The 23,988-nt window shown below is 38.8% G+C and overlaps 1 protein-coding gene across 2 annotated transcripts in view; it reads left to right on the forward strand.

Annotated features, from left to right (window-relative positions):
• DYNC2H1 (dynein cytoplasmic 2 heavy chain 1) overlaps positions 1–23,988 on the forward strand; it is a 6,555,988-nt gene that overhangs the window by 4,738,611 nt on the left and 1,793,389 nt on the right. For both annotated transcript variants that reach the window (XM_044072582.1, XM_044072581.1), the window contains one exon: positions 13,486–13,605. In XM_044072582.1, coding sequence (XP_043928517.1) covers positions 13,486–13,605 — 120 coding nt within the window. The remainder of the gene's footprint in view (positions 1–13,485; positions 13,606–23,988) is intronic.

The following is a 23,988-nucleotide window of genomic DNA, read 5'->3' on the forward strand; positions in this document are numbered from 1 at the left end:
GTACATCAACAAACGGGGGGAACAAGATCTTACCCCCTTTGTCACGAAGCAATGAGAGTGTGGGAATGGGCGATCTCCACCGGCTGTTTTCTGGTGGCAATGTACATTCTGGGACAGTGCAACAGTCTAGCGGACAGGCTCAGCAGATGCATCCTGATGCCTTACGAGTGGTCTCTGAATCCTTCAGTGGCGGAACAGATCTTTCAAAAGTGGGACCAGCCTTGCTGCGCTCTAGTCGCATCTCCTTTCAGTGCGAAATGCAGCGAGTTCTTCTCTCTGAAGCCCCCCTCAGGGGAAAGCCCCCAGAGATGCTCTGATTCATGCCTGGCCTCCTCGTTTCCTGTATGCTTATCCTCCTCTGCCCTTGATAACAAAATGTCTTCAGAAAGCTCGCAGGCTGGGGAGCTTCGTGATCCTCATTGCCCCATTCTGGCCTCGCTAAGTCTGGTTTCCCTCTCTGTGGTCTCATCTAATATCTCCACCTTGGACGTTGGTTTCAGTTCTGGATCTCATTTCTCATCCCTCTGGGATTCCCCATCCAGACCTGGGCAGTCTGAAGCTCACAGCTTGCCTGCTCCAGTTCCCATGATTATTAGGACTCCTGACTTATCTTTTTCTGTAAAAAGCATTCTGGTGGGGGCTCACAAGATTTCCACCAGGAGGGTCTACCATAGCAAGTGGAAACGTTTTTCTATATGGTTTGAAGTGTGCATTGGATCCTTTTTCTGCTCCAGTTTTTGCGGTGTTGGAATTGTTAGTGGGGATTTTTCAACAAGGTGCCAGTTCGTCCACAGTCAAAGTCCAACCGGCTGCAATTTCTAATTTTCGTGTGGGGGAAAATATGACTTTGTTGGCTTCTTCCAAGCTTCGCAAGACCTTCCTTATGGGTACCTTCCTTCTAAGACCCCCATTGAAGGATCCACTTCTCCATGGAACCTTACTTTGGTTCTTCAGGCTTTAGTCTTGCCTGCTTTTGAACCTGCAGCTTCAGTAGATTTGCAGTTTCTATCCTGGAAGACAGCTTTTTTAGTTGCCATTACTTTTGCCAGGAGGGTATCAGAACTCCAGGCATTATCAATCAAGGCCCCTTATGTGGTTTTTCATAAGGATAGGGTATGTTTGCTTACTAACCCATCTTTTCTTCCCGAGGTAGCATCAGAGGCCAATATTAATCAGATGATCAGTCTACCAGTCTTCTTTCCAAATTGCCAGAACAAAGGAGAATACAAGTTACACTTGTTGGATGTGCTTAGGCATTTACGTTTCTACTTGTACAGGACAAAATACTTTGATAAATCTCATCAAATTTTCGCCTCTTAGTCAAAACCATTTTTAGTGAAACCAGTTTCCAAAGTCACTATTGCCTGCTGGGTTTCCCAGTGTATTATTCAGATGTATTCTGTCAGGGGAATTTCTCCGCCAGGTTAGGTAAAACACATTCGACCAGATCAATGGCTACTTCAGCGGCATTTTGGTCTCGAGTGTCATTGGATGATATCTGTTTTGCAGCTACTTGGTCCTCTTCTCATACCTTCATATCACATTATAAAGAAGATATTGCATCCTGGAACAGGGCATCCTTTGGCTCCACCGTGCTCTGGAATATCCTTCCATGAGGGCCACCCAGATGTTTGGTAGCTGGGGACTCTGTCTCACAGGTTGAAGATCAAATGAAGTCAACTACTTCCGATGAAGAAGTTATGTACTCATCATAACGTTCCATCTGAGTAGTTGTACTTCATTTGTCTTCAACCATCCCCCCCTCCTTCCCCTGACCTTGTTAGAACTGTGTTGGCCAAAGGTATGTGGAAGTCGGACACCTTAGGGATGTCCTTTGTCATGCTTGGCTCTGGTCCTTTTTGGGTTGCCAGTAGTGGCAAGGTCTGGTTGGGTCAGGTATAACTGACAGGTTTGACAGCAAACTCGATCTAAAGGGAGGAAGGAGACAGGGGCATTATGAGTAAGGCTAGGAGCTTTGAGCTTGGATCAGATGCTGGATATGCAACTGAGTCAGATCCGTTACGGATCTGTAACCCACATGTTGAAGACAAATGAAGTACAACTATTCAGATGGAACATTATGGTAGTAACTTCTTTTTATAATTTCATTAAGTCCTGAAGACATAGTAGCATTCCAGAAAATCTGCCACCAAAGTTCTTGTTGTTCCAGTATAATGGATCAAGGGTGACCCCTAGGATTAATATCCAATTTCTCAATAATGGCATATTGGAAATTATGACCTCCATTTCATTTATGGTAATATGTTTATACAGAGAGTTGGTTGACTTGGCTTTTGTAATGTCGTATATGTGTTCATATATGCATTGTTTCAACTTGCAGTCTGTTTTGCCTACATAGACTGGACAGCAGGAGCACACAACTGCATGTATGACCCCTGAAGTATAGTAGTAGTTAAATCATCATGGTATTTTCATTTTCTTATTGCCAAGCAGGACGTCATCACCACAATATATATAATGGTATTGTGTACAAGTGCCACATTTTGCCGTTATTAGAGATACAGTTACCAGATAAATTGTCAAAAATATTTTTGAAACTGGTGCCATGTTTATATATGATCTTGGGTCATGCTCCAGAAAGTTCACAGGTATCTTTGTGGCAAGAAATTAATTGCAAATTTTATTGATGATGTCAAAGATGTATTTGCTATCAGCGTTACAGTTAATAACAAAAAAACCCCCCCAAAAAAATGCCTGCAATCAAAATTACCAATGTGAAGGTTATTAGATTTAGTGACATTTTTAGATATCTGCATAGAATGTCCAGGTGTCTGTGTGAGAGACCAGTCTGTGGGGTCAGGAATGTTGTCCACTCGGGAAGTTTTATCAACTGGATGTAATAAAAGGATGTAAAAGCCTGAACATCTCTAATGAATAACTTCCTTCTTAATGTCATTGATGAGTCGTGTTGGATAACTTCTGTTGGAAAACATAGTATTAAGAGTATTGCATTCTTCAATGAACTCATTATAGTCAGTGACCATCTGAGCAGCACGTACCATGCCACAAATGAAGGTCATAACTTCCAATTTGCCATTATAGAGAAAGTGGATGTTAATCCTAGGGGCGGCCCTCGGTACATCATATTGGAACAACAGGAACTTTGGTGGCAGATCCTCTTGAATGCTACTATGCCTCCAGGACTTAATTATAACTATGAATAGCCTTCTCAAAATGAAGGCATATCAAAAATAATCTCTCTCTGTATACCATTGTGTTACGTGTACACAATTCGTTATATACTTTAATTCCCTACATTATGTTTTCTGGGTCATCAGTAATTCTTGAATGCAACTAGTTTAAATTAAATGTATTTAGTATTAGCTGTTTTTGCAGTAGCAGTGTTGGTGTTTCTTTAAATGTGTAACAAGCCATCAGGAAGGTAGTGTATTTGAATATTAAGCACTGTATTTAAGGGATGAAGTCATGAAGGATTTTGACTTATAGTATCGTCTGAAGAAGCAGTCTTTGTAACTGTGAAAGCACTTATGTTTGGATTACAGTAGACATTTTACTTTTATAACTGCTGGCCGTCGTTTTATTCTGCTCCATTTTATGCTTTTCCTGTTGGTTGTTCCGTGGAGAAGGCTGTCTATCTGGTGTATCGTTGTGCTGTGGATTTAATCATTTACATCTTACAGAAGAACCCAGAGCAATGGCTGAAGGAGGAGTGCCTGATGTGGAACTTGATTATGCTGATGTGGAACTTGATTATACATTGAGACCAGAGACCGGCAAGAAAGTAGGTAATGCCTATGTTGAAAGATTTCCTAAAAATTTACGAGATGACTGCAATCCATTTTAAATGGGGAGATTGTTTCATTGAGCAGTCAAACTGCAGAGGCATATGTTGATATAGCCTCACTAAACAATAAAATGCTGCAGCTTGAGAATATGTTATTTAAGTTAAAAAGGCTGCAATTGCAAAGATATCATATGGAGGCAAACCTGAAGCTACAAATAGTTCCTAGGGGTCTCAGTATTTTTAAAATGCCAACATATGGAGAGGAATATACAGAACTATTAACGAGGTGGCAAAAAATGAACTTAAAGCTGAGTTTCAACTACATGAGACTTGTAATTGATTTTTTTAGACCAGAGGGAGGAGTCACTGTGTCAAAAGGCTACCTCTCTCCAAAATGAGCTGTATAGTGAATTTCCTATGGAACTATTTGATGGTGGTGCTATTAAACTGACTCAGTATTTTTGAAAGGAAATAGCTGCAGATCAAAATCAAGAAAATTGAGTGAGAGAAATGATTTTAAAAGTGGCCATGTGTTTAGATGGCCGATAGTTGATAGAACAGAGAACAGCAGAGTAACCCATGAAAAGGTATCTGCAACACAGAATGCCTCCTGTTCTAATATTGTGATGCCTGCATTAAAACAAGGCATTTTTAATATAGAACTTGGTACTGTACCTGAATCTAACCAGACAGTGCATGCACCATCAGGAGATTCCTCTAGCAAGGAGGCTGTTAATTGTATGCAACAGCAGGGGGCTAGAAGGAAAGAGGCCAGCATAAACCACGGGCAGCAGGGTGAACTCATTGAGCACATGTAGCTCATAAAATTGAAGCTACGACCAGTAGGGGGAATTCTAACAGCATGAATGTTGGTAAACAGCAGTAGGTTTTTCATCCATTCCCTCTGCCTATGTTCAAGAAAAAGGGGAGCATGTTTCATCGCCCCAGGAGCTGGAGCAGAACAAGGGTCAAGAGGAAACAGGAAATCGACCAACAGCACACACCAACTATAAAGAAAATGTGGACAGTCAAGGACAATCCTTGATTTGGAACATTTCTAACAAGAATGTTAATTGAGACTGAAAAAGCAGTATTTGAGAAGGGCTTTTCTTTCATTTCTTCTCAGAAAGCAATGGTAACAGACTTTATTTTGGACTTAGTGTTTTGTAAGAAATGTAATGTTAAAGTTGAACTTTGCAAGTATTAAATCTGATGAAATGCTATTTTCGTTTAGAAAACCTAGTACTTATTTTCCAATAAATCATCTATTGCTAGAAGTTTTGTTTGTTTTACATTTGTAAACTGGGAAATTCCGACTGGATGCATGTCTGTTTTCAGTGGAGGCCCAGGGAGAAAAGCTTTACAGGTATGTAACAAACAAGTAGAAACATTTTTTTACACAACAAGCAAATTTTCTTAGGGAAAAAAATTACATATAACAAGAACTTTCATAGGAAAAAAAAATCCCACTTTATTTTACAGTATTCCATAGGTTTACAGTTTTGAGGGAAAAAAAAATATTAATACATGTAAGTTTCATAGGAAAAAACACATTCTATATGATTGTATAGGTTTACAGTTGTGTAGTACAATTATCCTTAATGTTGGCAGACATATGAAGTATACAGTAGTTTAGTGTAGCACATGGAATATACAGAATCCTAGACATTAAAGTACCGTAGAGGAGAGTATGGGTCAACTGCAAGGTGTAGAAAAAAGAGGAAACAAGATAGTGGGTGGAAAGTGGGGGGAAATAAGGGGTCAACCTGGGGGATGGGAGGGGCATTTCCAGGAGAGTATTAGGTGTTCTTTTAGTAATTATTTGAATGTAGTGGTAGAATTGGCAGTGGTAACGGCTGAGGGTAATGAGTTCCAGATTTTACCTATGTAGTTAGGGACTAGGGAGTCACCTGCTGAGTTGTTGATTTTGGTTACCTTAATTAGACGTTTTTCACTAGAGCGAAGTTGTCTGGGATTGGCTTGTAGTTTAAGTAGATTATATAGTACTATTGCTTTTTCAGGAAGTAGTAACAGTTTATAAGCGAAAGAGAGCTGGTGGTATGAGAGGAGATTTGGGAATTCAAGCCAACTGAGTTGCTGTAGTGACTGACAGTGGTGGGCACAGTAGGGGGCACCAGTAACAAATTTGGCAATTTGTAGCATATATTGAGCTTGGCCATTTCAGTTTTGGGTAGGTTGGTGAAGATAGGAGCAGTGTATAACAGCGGGGAGAGGAGGTGGGTTTGAGCTATGGGTATTCTAGCAGATTGAGTTAGAAATGGTTTGTTTTTGAAGGACTGCCTAGTTTTTTGTGGATGTTTTTAATAGTTGGGTTTATATGTAACTCAAACTTGAGGTTATCATTGGTCAGTCCTAGTAGTTTAGTATGTGTATCTGGAGAGATGATGGTCCTATCTCTGGACACAATGTTGAATGAGTTCGGAATTGTAGTAGATGTGTTTGGTTTAAATAACATTAATTTGGTCTTTTCTGGGTTAAGTAGGAGGTTTTTGTTGAGAAACCTGGTTTCAGTAGTTTGGAATGCCTTTTGGGTGATATTGAGCAGTTATTGGCTGAGCAGACTAATGTTGAGTCGTCAGCATATTGTATTATGGTTGTGGTCTGGCAGATGCCGTGAAGATCATTATTGAAGATGGAGAATAGTAGGGGACCTAAAATGGACCCTTGTGGGACTCCAGTGGTAATAGGTAGCAGTGAGAGCAGGTTTTTGTCCCATCAAACTGCTTGTTGTCTATTTTGTAGGTAATTCTGGAACCAGGCTAGTGAGTGATTGCTAAGACTGAGGTTGGTGAGGGAGTGGAGCAGTTTATGGTGGTTGACCATATCAAAGGCTTTCAAGGTTTTTGAAAAAAAAAAACTGTGCATAGAAGAGTTGTATAAAAACTGTAATGCAAGGAATGTACATATGACATATAATAATCTGACTAAGTTTTGAGTATAAGGCACTTGTTAATTTACAAGCAGATAATACCATTGTTATACGTCCAGCAGATAAGGGTGGTCGTGTAGTAGTAATGGATTATCAACATTATGTTGCCAGTATGAGAAAAATGTTGATGGACGATGGAGTTTATAAGCTGATTACACAAAAGGAAGTGGATGGTATAACAGAGTGAATAATGTACTAGAAGAGAGTTTACCATCCAGAGCTACTGAGTATTCCCTATATAAGTATTTTAAATAGAGGAACCTCTTATTCCAATCATACAGGGTATATCCAAAATACATAAACATCCCACTAACCCTCCTTTAAGACCGATAGTTTTGACGAGAAATTGGTGCACAGAGTCAATTTCCGTTTTCTTAGATAAAAAGTTTAAACCTTTATTAGAATGTAGTTCTGTAATTTTATGAGACTTGAAACATTTTCTGAGAGATTTATATGCTTTCTTTAGGGACCAAGACATTATGGTTGACCTCATTCTGGTAACTTTAGATGTTCAGTCATTATTTATGAAAATACATAATGAAAGCGGAATAACTATGCTACAACAATATTTGGTTAAGCATAGTAAGTATAATATTTAGTATATAGATTTATTATGCCTCCTTATGGAGACAGTTTTGGAAAACAATATATGTTTGAGAAGGACATCTATTTCCAAGTGGATGGTGTAGCTGTGGGCACATTCTGTGCAAATAGCTATGCCAACCTGGTGATGGCCACTTGGGAGCAAGGGGCCACAATGGAGGGGACCATACAGGGAAACAAGTATGCTTCTATTTACAGTTTGTAGATGACCTTTTCTTAATATGGAGAGGCACAGAAGAAGAGTTGGAGGCTTTTAATTTCTATATTAATGGTGTTAACATCCTTTTTGAACTTACCATGGAATATTCGTTTGAGCAGATATCTTATTTGGACATGTGTGTGTCCAAGCCTCAAATATTACTTGAATGGGGATGTTAGCACCAAAGTGCATAGGAAAACTTGTCACAGAAATAATCTACTACACCGAAGTAGCATGCATCCCCCACATGTATTTGATAATGTAGTAAGGGGACAAGCTACAAGAATTTGCAGGTTATGTAAAACAGATAAGGTTTTTGTGACAGAAATAGTAAGAATTGGAGCATAGATTTTTAAGCAGGGGATATAGCACACACAACGTTAGGCATATTATTCAGGAGGACAAGGAAAAAAGAATAGAGAAGGCATGTCCCTATTTCTCTGTTGTAATTGAGGGGATGGAAGCTCAAATGCGGCGTAACAGTAAGCACAATATAGTAAGATTACCTGTTTATTTTTCAAGCATTGCTAGAGTACCCACTAATATATATGATGTTTTGGCCTATCCCAGCAGCTGATGAAAAGATATTAGGCATTGTTGGTAACGATCTGAGTTTTATTTATAAAAGTATGAAATCCCCGAAAAGAAGGTTATATTATTCATTGGGTAGGAATACTCAGCGAAATACTGAGTTTGGAATGGGTACTAGTCCCTGTAATAGGTGTAACTTTTGTGACTACATAGATCCAACAGGGAAGTTCTATCATCCAGATTTGGATAGGGCATTTACATTTAATGTTATAGCTTTGTGTGATACTACAAATGTGGTCTATTTAGCCCACTGCATAAGCTGTGGCTCATTCTATGTGGGCAAAACTGACCGGATACTACATGATAGGATAAGGGAACATCTATATAAAATATTAATACCAGAACCACCACTAATGCCTTAGCTAAACATGTCATTCACAAAGGGAACACGCACAAATTTCACTTCCTAGTTATGGAAAAAGCTAGATTGGATGGGAGACATGGAGATGTTAAAAATAAGACAGAAACAAATGAAACCCGCTGGCTTATTAAATTAAGAGCTGATAGTGGCAGTGGTTTGAATGACAAAAGTCCCCATCAAACCCATACTGAAAGCTAGACCTCTGCATATATAACATAGTTTTAATAGGATATTAAACAATGTGTGTATACTGGTGGGGTAGCAGGGTAACACATGTTTTTTACAAAATAATTTTATTTTTATTTTTAATAGGTTGTTTATATGTAATTTGTATATTGTATAGATGCATATACTAAATAGCTAATGTGGTTATAGCAACATATTATATGATACAGTCTTGAATGCAACTAGTTTTAGTAAATGTGTTTAGTATTCGCTGTTTTTGCAGTAGCAATGATGGTGTTTCTTTAAATGTGTAAAAAGCAATCATGAAGGTAGTGCATTTGAATGTTAACCACTGTATTTAAGGGATGACGGTTTTTGACTAATAGTATCATCTGTAGAAGCAGTCTTTGTAACTGTGAAAGCACTTACGTTTGGATTCCATTAAAGACGTTTTACTTTTATAACTGCTGGCCATCGTTTTATTCTGCTCCATTTTATGCTTTTCCTGGTGGTTGTACTGTGGAGCAGGCTATTTATCTGGTGTATTGTTGTGCTGTTGTGCTGTGGCTTTACTTAGTTTTATACTTAAAAATGTTTTCAGCGCATTGTGTCTTTTCTCTGCATGTTAGAGAGAATTTTTCTGGATTTCTCTGCTGTATACAAATTTTCATAAAACTTCTAAAATATCTCTAATCCCTTTACTAGACATTTGATTATTTTTCTCATCAATTTGATAACTTATTCTACTTTTCTATTGCCTAATTTGTTGTGCTAAAACTTTTTGTGCTCTGGAGTTCTTATCAAAATAGTTACTTAATAGCAATCTTTCTTAACTTGCATATTATCCAAATTCTCTCTTATTTTCTCTTTAGCACTCTGTAGTTGCTTCTTTTCGTTGATCAGATTTACCTTATTCTTAACCATTTGTCAACCACTCTAATTAATTCCTGTAACTTGTTTACTATATCTTTAAACACCATTTTCATTTTTCCCACTCAGTAGCTATCCCTATTAAAAAATCTCTCTCCCTTAATAATTTCCACTACCCATTCCTTGAATTAATTCCTTTTGTTTTTAACAGGTAAATACCAAAATACCAGTGATGTATTTTTATTTCATTTCCCTTTCGTTTTATCTTAGGTTTTATCAGCTCATGATCTGAGTAGTTATTGTTCCTGTGAATCCCCCTTCTTCTATCAATATCGGGGCCTGTCTAGCAATTGTTATTATTACTTTCCTTCTCCTTTATCCCAGATGTTCTGCTGAATTCACATCTTGAATTGCTTTCTATGTCAAATTCACATGCTCTGTTCATTTATATCAAAATGCATCTCCTGCAATATTTCTATTTGCACTCTACTTTTCTTAATATAATTCAATACTCTTCCCTTTTTATAATATCAACATAGCAGCCATCATGATAGAAAACTATTGATCCCAACTGTTTTGTGTGACAGTTCTTCTGAATGTTTATTTCCAATGTTTTTTTTTTCTTATATACGCACACTGTATGGCTGGCTTATCTTCTTATACAGTTGTTTCTACCCATCTCTATTTGAACATGTCACACTTTCAATACTTTTTGCTTTAAGAAAATTAAATAAATATTTCAGAACCATGTCCATAATTAACCTCAAACAGACAAAACTATGCAAATTTTCATTTTAAGAAGCTTAACCCTCCAGATAGGAATATTTGTCCCCACTTTATGGCTACAAACACAGGCATTACATAATCTAAAATTAGGGTTCTTCATGCTAATGCTAATGTTGCAGTCTGTGTTCCCTCTTACACTAATTGTTCTCTCTTCTTTTCTTATTTCTATTCCCTTCCCAGGCTGGAAAAAAATAGACTGTAGGCTTTCAGAAAACATTAACTTTTAGCCTTAAGAAAAAGTGCACTGTCTGTCTTTAAATGAAACTTAGTTATGCACTGTTCTAGTAAATCCTTTAATGTATTAAATTTTACTCAGAAAAGATTGTAGAGAATCTTCCTGGCTAACTGCCTTCAGTTGCAGACTTATCTGTGAAAGAGAGCATTTGCTAATGGAAAAAAAAAACAATCTGATATCTTTGCAGATGCAAGAAAATGAACACTGTTCATGGCTTTCATCATTTTGTCTTATTTTACAGTCCTCTTTGCTTACAAAAAAAAACTTTCTTATTGTTTATGCCAATGGCATTAATCTAGACAATGTACCCTTGTAAAAACAAGGGAAATTGTTATTTTAATTCGACGTATAATTAGTACACTTTTAAACCCCCACTACTCACCCCAGCAATCTAAGATCACAGTATTATATTAACCTAAACTTGCTTCCGAAGTCCAGCCTTTCTTCTGCTGTTATACTGTAAAGCATATATTTCTTAAAACTAAAAAAGTTCTTGTTTACTTTATTATCTTTAACATATAAATGAGCCACTGAGAAGACTCCCCCTACATTTAAAATACCCTTTACTGCACACTGTACAAAACTGTTTTACAGTATAACATGCAGTTTGTCATGAAATACTTTACACAAATGCTAATGATAAAAATGTTTCCATTTTTTCCTTTAGTGTCCTTGTAAAGATTAATGACATAAACTGGGTATATGATTTATAGTTCATCCACAAGTTTAAGAAAGTCAGCAAAAGTCTATTCTTTCTCAGCTAGTTTTTTCATGTAAAGCCATATTTCACAAATGTGATTGATGGTTTATAATCTCACATCTATTCACTAATTTCTGTGTTGCCTGTATTCTTCCTGTTCATCTTCATCTCCATCTCCCAGCACCAGACTCTGGTTCAAGTCCAAGGTGCTCCTGATTCTTGTAATAAACCTTGTTTTTTTTTTGGTCTCTTAAGCATTTTCCTTTGGAGCATTGAAAAAGGTTGTACTGACAAAGTGTCTGTATGAGCTTTATCATCAGAAGAATGAGAAGCAGAGTTCCTTTCTGTTTGCTGACTCATTTTTTGTTGGATAAATTTCTGTATTTCCTCCTTAGCCTGTTTTGCGTCAAAAATGTCTTTGATCCTCCAGGAAAAAAATATTCTGGAGACAGCTGGACAAAGCAGCTTGAATCTCAAAATGGCTTCTCAGTGTTCCCTGAATGCTTTGGATGACTTTACTTCTATCTGGTGTACAGTAAATAATCATTTCCTACAAACACTCTGTTGTTTCCAGTTTTAATGCTTTTCCTTTCTGCCACATTGTTTTCAGGATCATCTCTCTCTCTCTGCTGGTAGGGTTTGGTATAATTTTTACTAATATAAGTCTTGTCTGCTTTCTCATGGCCAGATTTGAAGCATACACTCAACGTGCCCTTAGAATTCACTGGTCTTGCAGCAGTCCAATTGCTTTGGGCTTTCATAAAATTAATACAGTCTTTTCCTTCCAATTTCTCTGGTACTACAGAAAATGTTAGGTTTTCTCTATACACTTTCTATTTAAATTCTTTTATTTTTGTTGAAACAGGACTTCTTTAGGAGCCTCTGCCTTTTTTCATTTCAGCCTGTAATTTTTGCAGTTTTATTAATTCAACTGAATAGCTGTTTAAAACTTCTTATATTTTTCCAGCCTTTTGTTATTTTAGTTGATCTATTCCTTCAGTGGTTCATTTATTTTAATCATTTCTGAATAAATTTGATTTATTTTTCCTGTAAATTGCTACAAAGCATCTCTTGTACTAAAGCTGAAGATTGAACTGTTTTTTGCTGAACATTTTCAGTATTCTTCCCAGTCATTGTTTTCTCACCTTTTCTGGTTGATTTTTTTCATTTATTTTTCAATTTTTTTCTTTGCTGCCATCCTGGTAGTATACTTAATAGCTAGTAAATGAATTGTACCCAAGCTGACAATTTCACTGGACCTTTTTTCTCAATTTCTGTTTTCTCATTGGAAGAGCAGAAATTAAGCTGTTGATTTGTGTGCAGCCTTCTTGCATTCACCCCTTGGCTGACATCCTCTTTGGGAACAAAGGGACACTGGAGCTTCCACCCAAGTGAGGAGGGAATGACTAGCAGAGGCATCGGCTCTGTGGTTGGTAGTAATGGGAGTAGAAATAAGATACAGAGAAAAAATAGTTAACTTTTCCCTTTTTATTAAGATATTTTTGTCTATTAGAAGAAAATAAAATTAGGATGAGTTTCACCTTCCTCCCCCTTTGCCAGTAATGCTGTCTTGCATTGATAATAGAAAAAAATAAAATACATATCCCAGTGTCTTCTAATTTATTAATGGGATTTTAATGTGTAAGGCTTGCTGAGTTTCATGGTGTAATAGTTATGGTGAGTAGCTACATATCTATCTGTTTCATACATCATATTGTAAAGTTACTAAAGCTTTAAATGAGATCTTTTTCAGAGTTAAAAATATTATGTAAGTTTTTTATGTAATTACAAGAAGGAATAGCTCCATAGAAGAATTTCAAAATGGGATAGACAACATGATAGGCCATCTGTATTTATTAGTAATGGATATTAGTCAGGTCTCTTGTAGCGAAAGAATCCAGTTGACTGATACTTTGACCAACTGAGATCCAAGTATCTTATATGATCTATACTCATGTACTGTAGTGAAGGAATTTAATCTCATTAGGTATATACAGTCTTTCCTTAGCAAATATTTGACTTTCCTATAAATAATTTTCTTAAAGGAAATGTAACATATGTACTGTGTCTAATGATGTTATGTTAATTGGCCTATAGTGACTCTTCCTAATCTGACAGACAAGTAGTATTGTATTCTTTCTTGAATTCCTCATCATCACCCATGTTTAACGCGATTTTGCCCTTCCTTGAGCTTTATACTTCAGTGACATGATTTTAATTTCTTTTAATGATTCTTTTTTTTTTTTTTTTTTTTTTTAGCTTTTGGCTTTAACAATCCAGAGTGAGAAACCAGATCTTGAAGACCAGAAAACAAAATTATTGCAGCAAGAGGAAGACAAGAAGATCCAGCTGGCAAAGCTAGAAGAATCTCTTCTGGAGGTATTGTGGTCGTGTAATGTTTGTCATGTTGTTTATTTTTATTTATAGTGCAACCATCCACATCAAGAATGATTTTTAGTTGCTTGATCCTTTGACGTGCACCTCTGGCATGAAGCTTAGCTTTTTTTATGGCTTTCTTCTTTTAGCTACCCAGAATTATCTTTCATTTTGTCTGTTCTGGTACAGTCCTATATACAAGGTATACTGCAGCTGTAGGTTGCCATCCATGGGCAAGGGAGAACAAATTTTGTCGGCCTTGCGGGAAGGGGTGGATGCAAGTGTTTAGCATAGCTGGGAAAGAGGGTCTGAGTCTTGGGAGAATGTACATGCCCTGAATGGTCTTTTTCCAGGGTTTCTGCCAGAAAAAGAAAACTCTTTTTCAATGGACAAGGATGACTTGCTGGGATTTGCCATGGAGTTGAGTTCTGCTTTTTACTGCGTCTGTTTCCCTTTCAGATAAGAAAAGAAAAATAGTTCCCCCTCTTTCTGATAATGATTTTCTGTCAGAAGGATGGGAATTGGAGAGAGAATGTTGTGCTTTTGTGGCTCCCTTTTCAAGCCAAAGATTCTGATTCTGAGGGAAGTCTGGCTTCATATATATCCCTCTTGAAGAGTTATCTTTTTCTGAATTCTTATCTGAAATGAAAGAAGTTTTTCATGGGAACAAAATTATATTTCTGTGGCCCAGCAATTAAATTATAATTTGTTACAGATGGATATTCCTCAACGTGCAGCTGTCTCTCCTGTTTTATCTGTTTTGGGAATGTTTTTTGACAGTTTATAGTTTACCTGACATTCAACCTCTACCCATAGGAAGTCTGATAGGTTATATAAGGCAGTTCAGACTCACAAATACTTATTTTTTAACCTTAAAGCAGACCCTGTAGTGATTTCCTTAACCAAAACTGCTTCTGCTAGATAAATTGCTAATACTTGTCATTCCCTCTTATAGGGATATGAATGTTTTTAACAGATTTGGGAAGAAAGTTTATACTTCTGACAGTATATATTTCAGAATTTTAACCTGCCAGGCTCACATATTAAAATGTTTACTTCTGTCTTTTGAGAATTTGAAAAAGTTAACTGTTAACCTCCCCTCTTCTGTGGTTAAAATGCTTTGACTGCCTCTCTTTTGTCTGCTTCTCATGTAGTTTAGCATTTTTAGTGTTTGTATGATACCGCTGATACTGTCTCCAGAGCTGCTGCTTCTGGGTCAGTTATGAGAAGATTTGGTTGTTTATGTTGTCAGTATCTTCCTGTAAGATACTAATAGTAAAATGTTAAATGTTTGCAACAGTTTGGGGAACCAGCTAGATAATCCAAACAACAGCAAAACCACTAGCTGCAAAATGGATCCAAAGATAGGCATGTATGTATGTATGTATATATATATATATATATATATATATATATATATATATATATATATATATATATATGTGTGTGTGTGTGTGTGCATTTATATATATATATATATATATATATATATATATGTGTGTGTGTGTGTGTGTGTGTATATATATATATATATATATATATATATATGTGTGTGTGTGTGTGTGTGTGTGTGTGTGTGTATATATACCAAAAGCAATTTTTCCCATAATAAGTCTTCACGTTGTTCTTAAAAACATCTAAATTAGTTTTTGCCTTATTGCAGTTTGGTAGTCTATTCCATGCATCAGCTGCTCCCTAAGAGAGACAAGTTGGTACACTTCTCATTCTTCTAGAACTTTCCACATAGGTGGTGTGAAGATTCTTTACTGCTTTTTGATAACCCTAAAGATTTGCAGAGGTAGTTATTTCTAACTGCCCTCTTAAATATATATATGAGACACTATAGAATTTCAGACACTTTAGTATTTCATAGTAACCTGAATTTTCATATCTGTGAATGCCTTTGGCATATTTCCATTGTACTCTTTCCAGTTTTTTCCTTCTTGTTTTCTGATAATGTATCCATTGTACTTCTCCATACTCAAGTTTGGGTCTAATGTAACTAACAAACATTGCCTTCATCATTTCTGACTTCCTTGAATTTAAAAGTCTTTTTATACAATCTGTAGTTTTATCATTAATTGATTGAAATGATTAGAAAAAATCAGAGCTGGATATACCCCATATACCTAGGTCCTTAAATCAAGCCACAGCGTCAATCACTGTGTGCTGTATTAAATGTTCACCTTTCATTTTATGTCTCCCAAATCTCATGTACTTAGTTTGTGATGTATTTATCAGCATATTATTCTCTTGTGTCCAAATGTTGATGTAGTCAAGTTCTTTTACAGATGTCTGTAACCCATGTAAGTAGTTTACCCAATTTCAAGTCATATGCATCCAGACTGTAGAGCACCTAAGATGAAAAAGATAGTTCTGAAAGATACAATCTAAACAAGTGTGGAGCACCCTGACAGTAACTGAGAGTTTCACCTCTCCAATTGCTGTATGGTACTTGCCATGCACTTTGTAAGCCATAAAACTATCCATCTTATCAAGAGTACATCAATATTTAGTTGTTTTTATTTATCATTGTTTTGTACATGACCCTCTCAAATGCTGAAGTTAAATCCATATAAATTACATCCCAGCACAATTTTTCATTCACGTGGTAACAGATCAGCTTTCAAGTATGCATGTTGATATATTGTTTCAAGCCCTAACCTTTCCATTTCTGAGAGTAACTTATCGAATATTACCTTCTAAATTATTTTTCCACAACATGAAAATAGACTTAAAGGTCTGTATTATAACTCTGGGTTTGTCCTACTCCCCTTTCCCTTAAAGACAGGTTTAATAAGTGTATATCTCCAATCTTGAGGAATCTCCCCATATTTATGCAACCTAGTATAAATAATGGATATAATGGTACTGTATATGGTTGCCGAAGTGTTCTCTCAGATCATTATTACTAACTCCTTCACCTCCCTGTGGTTTGTTTGGATCCAGTTTGCATAGTTCATTTTCAATATAATATAATTTTATTTCAGTTTCTGAGGTTACCTGGATGTCACTATGGCAACTTATCTTCTTCTTTGTGGGAGAACTTGTTTTGTATAAGATTTTATAAATATATCTCTAATCTGTTGTATCTAGAATACTTTTTAGAATCTACACAGAGTTTATCAGTCTGTGTGTTTTTACTCCATCTTACACATCTATAATATGGTTTCCTGTTGTGCTCAATATCTTTATATAAAATTTCGTCAGTTTTTTTTATCTTGTCTCACACTATGCGTAATTTGTTTGTACAGGTAGTTTCTTTCAGTTTTCAAAGCTGTAGTTCGACCTCTTTTCCATTTTTCCTTATGAAAATATGTCTAGAAACTGATGTTAAACTTTTTTTTTGCATTTGAACAATTTTGCTTTAAAAAATTTCCACATTATTTCTGCAGTTTTTCCACTGAATGCATCACTCCAGCTAGTATTACATGGTACTGTTTTACTTCCAAATAATTTGTTATTAATCTTCTGTGCATTGGTTTAGAATAATAGTGGTGCCACAACCTTTTGGCCCAGGCAAGAGTGGTTTTTCCTTCTTGTTAATCTGGCCAAGGGTAATTAGCACAAGCTTCCCCATAGACTGGAGTTATTCTCAAAAGACAGGGGGTATTTGACACTCCCCAACCTGAATGCTTTTCAGCTGACTTCCTTGATGATGGACTTTTGATACCTTTTAGACACCTTTTTTTCTGTGAATGTGTAGCAGGTGCTGAAGGAGGTCAAAAAACCCGCTGCAAGGAATTCACTTATGTCTAAGTGAAAACGATGTTCTAGCTGGTGGCAGTCCTAGTACCAAGGCCTTTCTTACTCTTCTGTCAAGATTCATCTTTTTGCTATCTATACTTGTCTTGGATCCCCCTTTTTTCCCTTTCCCATGTTAAGCAGTTTTTGTAAGTGGGGTTTTCATAACCATCCACCTAAACAACTGGTGTCTGTTTGGGATATGAAATTTGTGCTTGAGAAGTTATTTTTCTGTTTGAACCAGTTCATGAGACTGATTTGAGTTTTTTTTAACACTGAAGACTGTTTACTTATTGCTCTGACTTCTGCTAGATAAATATCTGAGTTACAAGCTCTTGTGGTGAGTCAGCCCTACCAAATTATTTACAAGGACAAGGTCTCAATGAGAACAAATCCTTCTTTTTTACATAAAGTAAATAAGGGAGAAAGAATCATTCATACTCTGGATGTCCACAGGTAGCTGAAATGCTACCTAGAGAAAACTCCATTCTTCAGGAAAGTCAATCAGCTTTTTGTATACGATGAAAGTAAGAGAAAAAGTCAGCCAATATCAAAACAAAGAACTTAATGGGTATTTCATGCTGTTTCCTTTAGATATTCTAGGCAGGGTTAGGGTCCATTCAACCAGGGCTTGGCTTCCTCTGTGTTTTTTTTTTTTTTTTCAAAAAAATGGTGGATTCTAGGAGTGTTTTAGAATCAACAGCATGATGTTAATCAGAGTGAGTACTGCTGTAGTAGCCTAAGGTACAGTATATGGGTTATATCCTGCCAAGAATGTAACAGTCATCCAACTTCCAAAGCTTCAGGGCGCATTCCTTATGCCCAAACCATTAGCAGCTCAAGCTAAGATGACTAAAACACAGGTATGGGCGCCAAACCCTTCAGAGCTTTCCTGCTCCCAAAAATTGCACTCATCTGTTGGCTTTTGAGAATTGGCAGTCTGCCTGCGCTATTCCATTGTTGGGCAGATAAATTACCTTTGCGAAGAACCTTCTGCATTTAATATTTTATTATTTAAATGTATTTCTCTGTTAAGGAAATTATTGTAATACTAGGAAAATCTTTTTTTGTGGCCTGTCATGCAGCTTAACTGTACTTTTAAATGGGTGCACACTATTGTTCTTGTCAGTTTAAAAGTTGTTTAAAATTATTTAAACAACTAACTTTTGTGAAGAAACTGTGAATCTGATGTTGTCAAGCTTCATTTATCCTTGATCTGTGAGACACGGTTCCAGTCCTTGGAAATGGCTCGGCCATTAGACAGCCCTCACAAGCCAAAAACTCTCGAGCTAAGACTCTACCCACAGTACCCCTCTCCATATTACCCCAGATCTCGTTTGTTGCTCTTGTCGCAAGATGTGTCAGCCAAATTCTCTTGCAGTCTAAGTAGAAATTTCATAGTTTTTCATATTTTCTCTCTAATATTTTCCTGCTAACTTATATTTATTGTATATTTGAGATTCCTTCTACCCACTTAGCCTTTTTCCTTATTTATCCCTCTTCCTTTCACTTCTCTATTCTCTTCTACCATTGCATTTCTGTTAGTTCTTTTTTTCCTCAGCTAGTTCCTTTCTAACTCTCTTTCTATGAGTGAATGTGCTATTTTTATCTTTTGGTAGTCTTTCCTTACCATAGTTGGTAGTACTTTCCCTCTCTCTACCCTTGTTTGGGTAGTTTAGGTCTACCATTGTTGTTAGCTTTCCTTTTTCTTGTGTGTGTGTGTGTGTGTGTGTGTGTGTGTGTGTGTGTGTGTGTGTGTGTGTGTGTGTGTGTATATGTGTGTGTGTGTGTGTGTGTGTGTGTGTGTGTGTGTGTGTGTGTGTGTGTGTGTGTGTGTGTCAGGCTGTTGTCTGTTGACTCTGTTTTTTCGTACCATAGTCAACATGGTGGAAAAATATAAAGGGACTAAAGGCTTTAAACAATACCAGAGTTATGGAAGGAAGATGTTCAACTCTGACAGGCATTCTTCTTGTGTTTACTGGTTGGGCGCAGCACATCTTCATTAAGACTGTACAATATGTCAAGCATTCAGTCACTTTGTCCTAGTGGAAGGGAAAAACAAATTAATCATAAAAGGTCTAATTAAGTCCTCTTTTGAGGAGGCTCTGTCCAAGTCCGACACATCCTCACCTTCCTCTTATTATAAATCTGAACTTGGGCATAAGAGGAGCCACTCAGTGCTGCCATCCCCTTCAGCTCCAGCACCCAAAAAGCACAAACCTTAGGCTCCCACTGTTCCAGCGGAACTGAAGACTAAAATCAAAAAACTTACAGAACCAAATTCCTTGACACCATCTGCCATATATACCTTGGCAACGCAGATCTCAGTGACGTCACCTCGATACTGACATCTTTGGCTTCCCTGTCAGTACCAGCCCCACCTGCACTGCTTCCAGAAATTTTGGAACCCATACCACCCTCTGTGCTGAAAGTGAATATAATTGATGTACCCCGGACAAGGTGTTCGCCTTCTATTGACTCCTTTGTGGGACAGCTCCCAAGTCCATTCTTTGACAGACCAGAATCCCCCCTCAGGTTTCTCTGTTTGTTTCTCCAGGAGTCTGACTGAAGTTGATGTTTTGAGGTTGGTGGATCAGCTCCTAGTGGCTAGGGGTCTTTCTGTCTCTTCCCAGACCCCTCTCCCTTCTGGAGTTGGGGCTTTTTCTCCCTGGACTCCACCAAATCTTTTTCCTGTAACATCCCTCTGAAGGCTTAGAGCTTACAACACCAATTCCTCCAGTTCCAGCTGTTCTGATGCTGACAGCATTAACCCCCGCAGTTCCAGGATCCGCCTTGACTTCCTCGGTTCCATCGGAACCGTCAGACTCCCAGGGTTGTGGCCCCGCTGCTGGGTCCTAGGTTCTCATATCGGCTCCAGTTTTTTCTTTGGGGTCACCCTTGATTCGGAGCTTCGGCTGATGTGGGCTCTTCCTCTACTCTTGCTTCAGGGGTAGGTTTCTTGGAGCGGGGTGTGACCTTATTTCCAAGGTTGTCCTTCTTGGTTCTGGGCTCCCATCCCTCTTCAGGGGGACCTACCTTTCAGACAGTGGAGAGGGCTGTGGCCTCTCTGTAGGTTCTTAGCTGGCCCCTTCTGCATCAGAGTTTTATTCCGGTACCTCCTCTTGCCCAGATCTGCCACCAACCTCCACGCCTGGGCAGCGAGCACCAAAACTGCAGGAAACCCCTGTGCAGGGCCCCTCTTCTTCCTAGTCCTCCTGAGTGCTTCCCACTGAGGAGCCACCTCGGAAAATGACATGTAAGAGTAAACACTTAGATTCCCCTGAGGAATGTGTCACATAAGACGTGGACTTCGATGATGGGGAGGGTTCCCCCAGGTCACCCCTGGAAGATGTCTCATTTGGAGACATTCTAGAAATCCTGAAGCAGAAAGGTAACTGGAAGCCCAAAGACCCTACCTCTGAGGTGTCAGTGTACCTGCAAGCGTTTGGTGCTCACCCATCTACTTCTTGGGTGACCCCTCCCACTGACGATCTTATTAAATTGATTGCACGGTGAGCTTGGAAGGCCACTGACTCCTTAAAGCCAATTTCCAGGAGACCAGACAAATTCCTCTCAGCTCCAGCAGACCACCAGTATTGGACTAAGAGGTTAGCAGTAGATGCCATGGTGGTTGCGGTGGCCACCAAAAAGGAAGTGGCGGAAGAGAGTTCCACTTTTCCTCCCCCCTTAAACAGAGTACCTAACTAATTCTCTTCAAGCGCAACCTTGATGAGTGGATGGGAAACCACAAATTTGTCTCAGGTGTTCCACCTGTGTTCCTCATTGACAGGGGTGATAGATGCTGACTTAGGTTTCTTTTTTGTGGATAAACTCTTGCCTAGGCTTGTAAGGGCCCCAGAGTAATTAGCCTAGTAACCTCTTATGATCCTATGTTCATAATCAAGAGTCCATGGCAATAGACAGATTCGGAAAGCGGGTGCATGCATCATCGACCTTTGCTTTAAGGTCTTTGAATTTTATGGCACACTTTACTAGGCTCCAGAGGGATCTTATCAAGGAGTTATTAGATGCCATCGCAGGAGCTGTGTCTGAGGAGGTCCAAGATAAAGTGGCCTCCCAGCTAGGTACACTGGAGTCTATTTCCCAACTCATCCATGAGTCTCATCACACATACAGCTGAAGGGACGATGAGGGCAGCAGGTTCCGGCATTGCCATAAGGCGTCACACCTGGATGCGTTTGTGTGAGTTAATGGAGCCATTTACATCATCTTTTGTCAATTTTCCTTTTGACGGCTCTTCCTTATTCAGCCCCAAAGTCAAAGAAACATTAACCAGGTGCAAGAAAGATGGAAAGTCCCTATCTGCAGTGGGCATACATTTTCCTGCTCCACAACGGTCCTATTCTAGGAAACAGAGGAGCTGGAAGATGTTGTTCAAGAAAGCCCAGGACCTTTTCAGGATCCACGTGGATATGGCTCCCTAGGGGGCAGAGGGGGGGGGGTGCTCCAATGGAAGATGCTGACCACACGGCAGAGGCGGCCCGCAAAATCAGTGTTCTAGAGGATGTTTCTCTGGGAAACCCTACCAACACTAATGAAAGGGGCCCCGATTGCTTACTTCTGGATGCAATCAGGGGAAGATTCTCTTTGCATTCGAGGGCCTGGCTGCAAATAACAGATACTTGCCTGCAAAGGATTATTGCCAGAGGTTGCCACATTCCCTTCACTCTCATTCCAGGATCAAGAAGAAGACTCCCTGATGTTCCACCCAATCAGAGGGATTAAGTAGCTCTGGAAATTCAAAAGCTGCTAGAAAAAAGAGTGATCTAAGAAGTCCCACCAGACCAGATAGGGGTCTGGATTTTACTTGAGGTTCTTTTTGTTGCCGAAAAAGACGTGACTTGAGCCCAGTTTTGGACCTCAGCCTTCTAAACAACTTTATTCAGCAAACAAAATTCTGGATAGTCACGGTTCAGCCTGTCCTACCCTTTGTAGAGGAAGATGATTGGATGTGCTCTGTAGATCTTCAGAAGTGCTCCAGAAGGTTCCTCTGCTTTTGGCTAGTTGCCAGTCATTTTCAGATCAGAGTGCTGCCCTTTCGTCTCACCACAGCCCACATGGTGTTCACCAAGTCTTTGGCAGCAGTGACACCTCACTTGAGACTGCACGGATTCCAGGTGTTTACATATCTAGACAACTGTCTCATCACCGATCCCACCGGGCATCTACTGCTTCAAACAACAGACTTCGTTCTTCGTGTGTTTGCTTGCCTGGGAATTACAGTGAAAATCTCAAAATCTCAACTATGCCCAACTCAATATCTAGAATTCATAGTAACCTGTCTAAATACCACCACTTATACAGCTTCCCTTCCTCTGCACAGGCTGCAAAAGTTAAGATTCCAAGTACAAGCCATTCTGTCCAACAACAAGGTACCGGTGCTCTTAGTCCTTCAGGCCTTAGGGTCCATGGCAGCCACTATTACCTTAGTTCCACTAGGAAGATTTTCCAGGAGACTACTACAGTCTCTTTTGGCATCCCAGTGGTCCGTCTTGACCCATCCAATGACTCATTCCATTTTAATCACCAGTCATTGCAAGAAGGACTTATCCTGGTGGATGAACTTTGAGGAAATTCTATTAGGCCATCCCTTCGTTCCACCTCAACCCAAGGTCATACTGACCGTGGACACCTCCCAGATGGGGTGGAGGGACATTATTTGGGAAGAACAATCCAAGGCATTTGTTTTCCATTGGAGGCCAATCTGCATATCGGTGTTCTGGAACTGAGGGCAGTGCTGTTAGGCGTTGAAAGTCTTCCAAACTATCCTCCCCCTAGCAATGATTGCTTTTCAATCAGACAACATATCAGTAGTCTGATACATCAACAAAAAGGGCAGAACCAAGTTATACCCCGTGTGTCGAGAAGCTGTCAGGGTGTGGCAATGGGCGATATCTTCCAACCACTTTCTGGTAGCAATGCACATCCCGGGGAGCTTGAGCCTGATAGCAGACAAACTGAGGAGATGCATTGTCCTGCCTCACAACTGGACTCTCAGTCCCAGAGTGGCGAATGAGATTTTCCATTGCTAGTGCCAGCCTTGCTGCAACCTCTGTGCATCACCCCTGAACAACAAGTGCAGCTATTTTTCCCTAATTCCCCCTCAGGGGGAGTCCCCGAGAGACACTCTCCTTCACCATTGGCCCTCGGGACTACTCTATGCATTTTCCCCCCTTCTCACTGATTCCTTTCTTCTTAAAGAAAGCCAGCAGGTTGAGATACATGGTGATCCTCATTGCGCCCTTTTGGCCTTGACAGGTCTGGTTCCCTTTTCTGTGGCCTCATCTAATTCACATTCCATGGATTCTGGGCCCAGTTCTGGATCTTCTGTCTCATCCACAGGGACTGGTGGACCCCACTCTTCAGAACCTCAAGGTTATAGATTGGTTCCTCCAATTCCATCAGTCGCCAGGCAGAAAATGTTATCTTCTCCCGTCCAAAAATTTTTACTGGCTTTCCATAGACCTTCCACCAGGAAACTTTACCACAGCAAGTGGTAAATATTTTCTATTTGGGTGCACAATAATGGTCTTAACCCCTTTTCCACACCATTTGAAAATGTATTGGAGCTTTTAGCTATGATTTTAAGATAAGGACTATCTACATCTATTATTAAGGTCC

Source organism: Protopterus annectens, chromosome 5.part0 (genome assembly GCF_019279795.1).
Source record: "Protopterus annectens isolate FY-2018-M chromosome 5.part0, PAN1.0, whole genome shotgun sequence".
NCBI lineage: Eukaryota > Metazoa > Chordata > Ceratodontiformes > Protopteridae > Protopterus > Protopterus annectens.